Source organism: Crocodylus porosus, unplaced genomic scaffold (assembly GCF_001723895.1).
Source record: "Crocodylus porosus isolate Cpor-Errol unplaced genomic scaffold, CroPor_comp1, whole genome shotgun sequence".
NCBI classification, from domain to species: domain Eukaryota; kingdom Metazoa; phylum Chordata; order Crocodylia; family Crocodylidae; genus Crocodylus; species Crocodylus porosus.
The window spans coordinates 40,280,995-40,290,321 of NW_017728906.1; the positions used below are offsets into that span (position 1 = coordinate 40,280,995).

The window sequence follows — 9,327 nt, forward strand, 5'->3', positions numbered from 1 at the left end:
CTGGGGAGTCAGGAAGCAGCTGCCCTGGGAAATAACTCCAAGAGCCGTTGCCTCTTCTTGCTGTTTAAGACACCAGATGGAGACAAAGACCCCAGACAGCTCCCCAGGCAGTTGAAGTGCCAGGGGAAGGCTGATTATTATTATTAACAACTCCTTTGTTTTTTGTAAAAAAGAAATTTTCAGGATTTTTCTTCCCATGGACAAAAATTCTAATTTTATTTTGATTCAAGATTAATTTCTTTTCAAAACAATAAGAGAAGCACACAGTACAGAAGAAAAGCCAAAGTTGAGATGAGAAATGATTTGTGAAGTTCTGAAGGTTTTAATGAAAAATGTTTTTTTCTTTCCCAGGTTTTATCTTCTCCCTGGTTAACAGGGAGAAAGGGTCCTATAGTTAAAGCTCTGGACTGAGACTCTGCACATTTAGGTTCTCTCTTGCCCCAGTTGTCCTAGGGGATCTTGAGTAAGTGACAGTTTTATTAAATAAGTGCTATTTTTGGGTGCCCAGGTTGTGAAATTGGAGCCCCAGCCCTTTGACACAGACTTCTGCCCTAGATAGACTCCTGCTGATTTTGATAGGACCAACTCTGTAGAGGTCTGCTACCATGGATCATCTTTGAGGATAACACTTCAATCTCTCTCCATATCTTATCTGTATAATGAGGCTTCTATTTTACAGGATTGTTGTGAGTATACATCTATAACTCTTGCTAATATGCTCAGGTACTACAGTGGTGAGCACAGTAGCAAAGGCATCCTATAACAAATCTGAAATAGTTAACCCAACTGTCAGTCTTGCCTGCCTTCTAAAACTACCAGTAGGAAGTAGGACTGGAAGGGCTCTCACAAAGTCATCTAGTCCATCTGCTCAAGGCAGGATCATCCCTGACTAAACCACTGCAGACAAGTGTCTGTCCAATCTGCTCTTGAAAACTGCCAGAGATGATTCCAGAACTTCTCTAGGGAGCCTGTTCCAATGATTGACCAGCCTCACAGTCAGAAAGTTCCTCCTAAACTCTAACCCAAATTTCCCAGCTGAAGCTTGAGGCCATTGCTCCTAGTCCTATTTCCCCTGGTCATAAAGAAAAGCCCGTCTCCATCATCTCTGTAATTGCCTTTCAGGTATTTGAAGACTGTTATCAAATGCCACCTCAGTCTTCTCTTCTCCAAACTAAATAATGTGAGTTCTTCCAGTCTTTCTTCATCAGTCTTGCCTCCTCATCCCCTAATCATTTTTGTTGCTCTTCCAAACTGTCTACATTCTTCTTGAAGTATGCCCAAAACTGGACATAGTGCTCTAGGTGAGACCTCACTTATGCTGAACAGAGCAGAAGAATCGCTTCCCTTCATTTGTGACATGCCTGTTAAGGACATGGAGGCTGGATGAGAGAATAAGGTCTCACCAACACAATTAAATTAGCTACATTGATCCAGGTATGAAAAATTAGCGGAGGGGAGGAGGGGGAATCTTCAAGGGTCATCTGGTTTAACCCCCTGCATGGATGTAAGAATGCTACTCCTTAATCATCTCTGACCACTGCTTATGCAGCTCCCTTTGGAAACCTCCAGTGAAGCAAACGATAGCTTCCCTGGCATTGTCTCACTTCTAACAAGAAGGAGATATCTGCTGATACGTAATCTGAATCTGCTTTGCAGTTTTGAAGCCATTGTTTCACATTCTGTTATCTGTGGCTCGAGGAAAAGTTGTTCTCCTTCTTCTTTATGGCAGTCTTTCCAGATATTCAAAGACTTCTATCACGTCTCACCTTAATCACCTGCAAGCTAAATATGCTTAGTTTTCTCAGCCTTACCTCATACCGCTTGCTTTCCAATCCCTTTGTTGTTTTTCTGGTTGCTGTTTAAATGACTTAAAGTGTCTCAGAAAGAAATCATGCTTTGATTTCTTTTTTCCTTTTCAGTAGCTTGGCTATATCTAAATCTTATGTTTGCAAATGTTCCATGTTAGGAAGCCCTAGGAGTTTAGAGTCTTCTGAATGCCCTCTTACTAGCATGTGATAGGAACAAATCTTGATACACATAATTTCCTGTAGCTCTGTTGAAGAATGAGGAATTCTGCATGTTATGATAAAATATGATTTTTAAAATTGTTTTCATGACACTCAAAAGTCTGGTAGAAGCTATACTAAAAAGGCATAACCCTGAACAGATGAGTATATCATGGAAAGGCAATTTACTGGCAAATGAGTGGCAGAAGGAATGTGAGACAGTTTTTTTCTCAACAGTCCATAAAATGCATTTGTATTAACAATAGAGTTGAGTTAAAAATGAATGGCATTGAGGACTTCAATCTAGAGATGAACTGTAATAAACAAATAGGTAATTTTGCTTGCCTTATGCATGTAAGAAGTCATATTAGGGTTAGCAAGACCATACATACATGTGAGTCATCTGGGTTTTACTCCAAGAACAGTTATTCAGATTTGAATGTACAATTATACCGACAGAAATTTTCTTCACCATTGGGAAAGAAAATGAATTCTGGGCACATGTCTGAATCCGAGTGAAAGAAGGACATTAAGTTAGTACTGGAAATTCTAGGGAGAACTGTCCTAGTTAGAAGGCTTAAATCAAGATCCCATGAAATTTAGAAGTTACAGACATTTTTACACTTGCCTGTGTGTCTTTATATGTTTTTACAGGTTTCCCTCAATTTATGTGGCTTCGCTATATGCGAATTCACTCTTATGTGATGAGCATTCTTAGATCCATAATTCATTATATGTGAGGTAAATTCACTTTTATGCAGTCGACATAGGTGCTCCCCACCCTGTCCAAGCAGGTAAGTCTGTAGGGGGAGGAGAAAGGGCTGTGGGGCTGGGGCCCCATTCACCCCAGCCCTAGCTGCAGCAGCCCCTGGAGCAGCTGGTGCCAGCTGCCTGCAGCTGCTGGGCTGCACCGTGTTCCACCTGTCCCCTCACACCAAGGCTCTTCCTGTCCCCACTCACCCCAGCTCCTTGGCTGTGCTGTGCCATGGTGCAGGTAGCTGGTGTTGGCTGCTTCTGGGGCCACTGCAGCAGAGGCTGGGTGAAATGGGAACAAGTAGGGTCCCAGGTGGCATGGGGCATGGCACTCACCCCAGCCCTGGCTGCAGCGGCCCTGGGAGCAGCCTGTGCTAGCTGCAGAGGGAACTGTCAGTAGGTGGGGTGGGTATGCCTCTTGCTGCTCTGCACCCCCCGGGAGGGCTGCGGGCTAGGGGGCTGTGCCGGGCTCTTCCTGGGGGGGGGGTGTACCCCTATATCTGTGCACAGAATGACAGCGCGGCCCACCCTAAGTGCTGGGAAGAACCCAGTGCCCCCACTGGCCTCAGTCTGCAGTGGCAGCCTGCTGTTGTCCTGCACACACACCTTGGGGCACTCACCCCTGGGAAGAGCCCAGGACAGCCCCCCAGCCCACAGCCCTTTTGGGAGTGGGTGTGGAGCAGCAAGAGGTGCTCCCCCCTCACACTCACTGACAGTTCCTTCTGCAGCTGGTGCAGGCTGCTCCTGGGGCCACTGCAGTGCTGTTCTCCTTGACACCTGGGGCTTTGCTTATTCCTACTCACCCCAACCCCTGCTGCAGCAAGAGCTGTGGCCCCCCACTCCACACTCACTGACAGTTCCCTCTGTTTTGCTCCCTTGTGCAGCCCTGGGAGCGGCACCCCTCCCCCCTTCCCTTCCCTAGTCCCAGCCTCACTCCCTCCCTCCCTCAACACCATGGGAACCTATACCTATTTATTACATTATAAAGTGGGTATACATTATGTGAATTTGATTTATGCGCCATTCTCCAGGATCACATGTACCACATAAATCAAGGGAAATCTGTAATTCCTTTCATTGGTGGAAGGCCAGAACAAGTTAAACTAAATCAATGAGAGGTCAGCCAAGTTTAGTCTTTTGTTACAAGCATGAGTGAGCCTCTAAAAAGAGAAGGAATGAAAATGTACAACTTTTGTTTCTACTCTTTGTGTTTAAATGAGTCTCATACATACAAATTAAATACAAAACTGTACAAGAAAGAAAAATGCTACTCAGCTTATATGATGTTCTTTCTTCCTAAGATGGCCAATCTCACTCTCAAATCCACTACCTACAGTGACCAGAAATGGAGAAAAATATGGGACCCATTTTGGATTAATAAAAAAAGACTGCTGGACAAGAATGGAGAGAAGATAAGGAGAGAACAGTCTAGTCTGGCCAGACTTGCGGGCTCAGGACATGGTCATCTTTCAAATGAATGGAGAAATCAGGTGTATGTGGAGATATTGCTTTTATCCTCTGTTTCTTCCTCTTATTGTAAATTCCCTCTTGATGGAGGATTATGGGAGCACTGTTTTGTGTTGGGAGGGTGATTTTCTTGGCAGCATGGCTTCTCATAGTCATGTTTTTTATGGCATACTCAATGGGGGACGCTGTAAGGAAGTGTGCCACATCAGTGCTGATGATCATGCCATTAATGAGTCTACCTATGTGGGTCTTGGAGGATGTGCTCAGTCTTGGGATCAGAACCCTGATGGGTTCACAGCTGGGAGAGTGCCCTCCCCTGCTGAGGGAATGATGCTGGGGAAAATGTGTTTGGACATTTCTGCAGTGTTTTTAGTTTCCTTATGTGTGCGATTGCCATATATGGGTACTACACTTTAAATATGGCCCTTAATCCCTAAACAACAGCATGTATTTTGGTGTACAAAAGCGAAAGGCTCTAAATTTTATTTTTATAATGTAGTGTTTGCTCTTGTTTCTTTCAGATGGCTTTCAAGGTATCCAGAATGTTTATTTGCCTTATAGCAATTGCATCTTTTTTGTGTCTCTGTTTTTACACCACCCTCAATTGGAGCGATATCTGCATACTCTGTCCAAAGGGGGAAGTGGTTTCATCAGTGACTCATTTTAAAAAAGACACTGAACGGTTCCTGCAGCTTCCAGATATGGACTGCAGTAAGAATCCTCCATTCCTAGTACTACTTGTGACATCATCATGGGACCAGAAAGCAGCTAGGATGGCTATCCGTCAAACATGGGGGAAGGAGAGACTAATCGCTGGGAAACGAATTATAACATTTTTCCTCCTTGGAAGCACGGAGAATCAAGATGAGCAAACTGATGTTCTCACTGAAAGCCAGGCATACAAAGACATTATCCAGAAAGGTTTTATAGATACATATTATAATTTGACTTTGAAAACAATGATGGGAATGGAATGGGTTCACAAATTCTGTCAGCAGTCCAGTTTTGTTATGAAAACTGATTCAGATGTATTTGTCAATGTCTTTTACTTGACTGAACTTCTTTTAAGAAAAAACAAAAGCTCTAACTTCTTTACAGGGTTTTTAAAAATGAATGAGAGCCCAATACGACAGGTGTTTAGTAAGTGGTATGTGAGTAAATACGAATATCCTGGGAGCACTTATCCTCCATTTTGTTCAGGGACTGGTTATGTTTTTTCTACTGATGTTGCTAGTCAGGTTCTTAATATTTCAAGAAGCGTTCCCTTTCTTAAACTAGAGGATGTTTACATAGGACTGTGCCTAGCCAAACTACAAATCAAATTGGAGGAACTTAATTCAAAACAGACATTCTTTCCAATCAAGCTTGAGTTCTCACTTTGTCGCTTTGTGACTTGCCACTTCATTACACCTCGTGAACAGCAGGACTATTGGTCTCAATTAGAGAAATCAGTAGATAATATGCCCAGCTGCTTGACACAGCTGAAACAAGAAAGTGACACACAAAAATCCAGAGGGGCAGTCTTTACCCAGGCAAAACTCTCCCTGAAATCAGGACACGGACCCATTCACTGAAGAAGACATTAAATATTTCTGTTGGCATTTTTGTTACCTCCATACCTGTCTAGGAATGTGAAAATCTCCATCTGACAGTTTACAATTTTGCTTTTCTTTATTTTCAAGCACTTTGTTTTCTTTCAAGGTTTAAGTGGATGTGACTGCTCTGCTCTGTCTGCACACCAGCATCCCCAGCAACAGGTCCAAGAATGACTAGTGATATTATATATAGACAAATAAGCAGATACCTGATAGATAATTTATGTGTTTTTGAGGGTGGGTGGTGGAGGTTAAAAATGTTTACAGGCCAAAAGGATATTCCCACATTTCCTGACAGGCCACACTCCAGCAAAAGACTTGCATACAGCCCTACTGAAATCCACAAGGCTTTGCTCAGGTGCAAGGATATGTCTATGCAGAGCTCATTGCAAGACATTAGCCTTTGGTATGGTGGGTTAGCTCAAGAGCCTTTAAGGACACCAGATTTGCTTTCTAGGTACACTCCACACTGAAAATTGAGCACATAGAGCTTTTTCCAAAGTCCAGTGGAGAGAGTCCCACTCACTTCCATTGACTTGGATTAGTTCTAGAAAGGATTTTATGAATCCAGGGATCGCTATCACAGCTATTGCCTTCTGAGCATTGTACCATGTTTTCTTATGTATAACCTATTCTTGAATATAACATACACCCTGTTTTTTAAAAGGTAATATGTACAAAAAGGGGTCTAGGGACCTGAGCCTGCTTCCAGCCCTGGGTGCTGGATGGGGCTCATGGACCAATCCAGCATGGTGGGTTTGGGGCTATGTACCAGGTCTGACGCCACATGGTAGGTCTGGGACTGTGTGACAGGCCTGATCTGGCACAGTGGGTCTGAATCCATGTGGCAGGTCTGGGACTGCACAGCCTGAGGGCATAGCCAGTTTGGGACTGCATAGACCTGTGCCATGTCCAACCCCGCACGCTGTCTCTGGGGCTGAATGCCAACCATGCCCTGGCCATGCTAGGTCCAACCTAGAACATGGTCCAAGAGCCAGTGCATGGTCCCAGATTCAGCATGCCAACTCCAACCCAGCACAGCTTCATAACTAGCGTGCAAGGCACCATCTAGCATACTAGGCCCAGACCTGTATGCTAGGTTGTACTTGGTGCACTGGCTTTGGCCATGGACCAGCCCTGCGCACAGGCCGAATCTGGTATGTGGATGGGGAGAGTGGCTCCCCATGGCTCTGGAAATCTGGTGACGTGGGGTGGGGAGCAGTGGCAGTGTTGGTACCTTGGTACTCAGAGCTACAGCAATGAATGCTCCCACCACTCCTTTCCCACTCCCCAGCCAAATTTCTGGATCCCTAAGGCTCTCTTTTTCTTGCACGTAATATGCACCTCAATTTTCCCCAGGTTTTTTTTGGTGGGGGGAGTGGGGGAAGAAGGTGTTGGTTGTATGTGAGAAAATATGATAATTTTATAACATGGTTTATTGGGACTGAATTATGATAGCTTTAAATCAGTGAGACACTGTATTATAAACATCTTCCTTCCTGTCATGAATTCAGGGAGGAGGAAAAAAAATCTGCTGTAATCAAACATGCCCACTTAATGTTACAGACCAAGAGCCTGTTCTTCTGTTTTTTTTAGCATCCAGTGTTTCTAGAGATCCGTGGGAGCTTTTGGTGTACAAGAAACATAGGACTGAGCCCTTACAGTACATGCAACTAATAAATAAAGTAAAAATGTAGAGGGTAAATTCTGTAGTCACAAGATCTGCAAAATTCCCACTGATTTATGGGGAATTATGTTCCATCATGGCTAACAGATAAAAGATTGACTCCAACCTATCAGTTTTATTTACAAAATTATACCACAACCCAAGGCTATATTTAATAGATGTTTTACTATAAGTACTTTGAAAGCTCATAAGTACAATATTCTGATACAGTTATATGAAATAGTATGATGCATTTTGCTGTAAGTCACTAATTATTGTAGCTTGGGGCCCCAATTCATCTAGATGCTTAAATACATGCCTAACTTCAAACTTGATAGTTTTACTGAAATCAGTGGAATTACTCCTGCTCAAAGTTAGGTGTATGCTCCAGGATTTAGATTTGGGGCCTGGAAAAATAGTTATTGACTACATTTACTGTATATTTTCTGTAAGGGAAAGTTACACGGCTAAAATGAACATGAAATTTCCAGTATTTCAACGATTCCAACATCAGTTTCATGGCATTGAGCTTAAGGTAGAAGAATAAGTATACCTTATCACATAGTTCTCTCTAAAGGTGAGCATAAGTATCTCCAGATCTGGGAAGTGATACATGATAATTGCAATAACAGGAATAAGAACAATGATTTGTTCACTTCTGGTGCAGTGCAACATGGAGTGTCACATCCTTAATTTGCATATCACAGGAGAAGCAAATCCTTTCTGTTTCTTCAGCAACAGGGAATACACCACAGCTATATCTGAAGTTATTTTGCTGGTCATCTCGGTGGGAGAGGTGGATCAGGGTCCTTAAGCCAAGCTTCAGTTTTTTCACCACTTTTCTTAACTGTCCTTCTCAATGTAAAGAATTTCTAGGGCTGTCATAGGACATGTATACACAAGCTGTCCATGATGCCAATGTAAAGATTAAAGACACAGGGCAGGTTCTGTCCTGTGCTTCTGTAGAGGCCAGAAGAAAGAAGGAGACAGGGGACTCAAAATGGCTAAAATTGATATTTGCATAAGTTACAGCATTCCTGGAGGATGTCCCCCTTTGGGATGACATATTGATATGCTGTCAGTATATGCTGATACTGCACCATGACATACTATGGAATTCCTGTAGCGCTGAGTTTTAAGGGAATGTCCCTGGTCTGTCCATAGCCTTGCCCCTGTGCTGGAGACTGTGAAATGAAATATGGTAAGACTATTTACTCTGCTGCTCTTGCCCTAAGGAAAATTCTTCCTCAGTTCCTTGTAGCCAGGGCCGTCCCTAAGGGAGGGCGAACTGGGGTGACTGCCCTGGGCCCCACACTATGGGGGGCCTTGTGGTCAGTGCTGTCTAGGCCCCACCACGCCTGCCATGTGCTGCCACTGCTGAGAGCTGCTGGCTCTGCCAGTGTGGCTGCTTGCCACACCCCCCAGGCACCGCACAGGCAGAGATGCCCCAGGACCTGCACACCCCTAGGGCAGCTCTGCTTGTAGCTCTCAGCCCCCATTCACTGTTGGATATCTCATAGCCTGATACTATTATTATCCTGTCCACTAGGAGCAGCCTTGTCCTTTATAGTTAGCAAAAAGTATTCCACATCTGAAGAATGATTTTTTTGTGCTAGACATTAAAATCTAGTAGCAGTGTTGTTGCTGTAGATGTGATGGTCCAGGGAATATGTAAGATGCTAGATTTCTAGGGTGAGATAATATCTTTTATTGGACCAGCTGTGTGGCTAAAAGAGAAGTTACACAAACCTTTTCCTCAGATCTGGGAAAGAAGCAGATACAACCCAAGCTAAATACCAGGTAGAAAAACAGCTCTCATTTAACCTTGTTATGTTAATGA

General features: G+C 43.6%; 1 protein-coding gene across 1 annotated transcript; it reads left to right on the top strand.

The window, feature by feature from the left end:
* Positions 1-355: 355 nt before the first annotated feature.
* Positions 356-6,719, top strand: B3GALT5 (beta-1,3-galactosyltransferase 5). Its single transcript, XM_019528959.1, has 3 exons — positions 356-463; positions 4,061-4,251; positions 4,748-6,719. The coding sequence occupies exons 2-3, from the start codon at positions 4,237-4,239 to the stop codon at positions 5,798-5,800; spliced, it is 1,068 nt and encodes a 355-aa protein (XP_019384504.1). The 5' UTR covers positions 356-463; positions 4,061-4,236; the 3' UTR covers positions 5,801-6,719.
* The last annotated feature ends 2,608 nt before the right edge of the window (positions 6,720-9,327 follow it).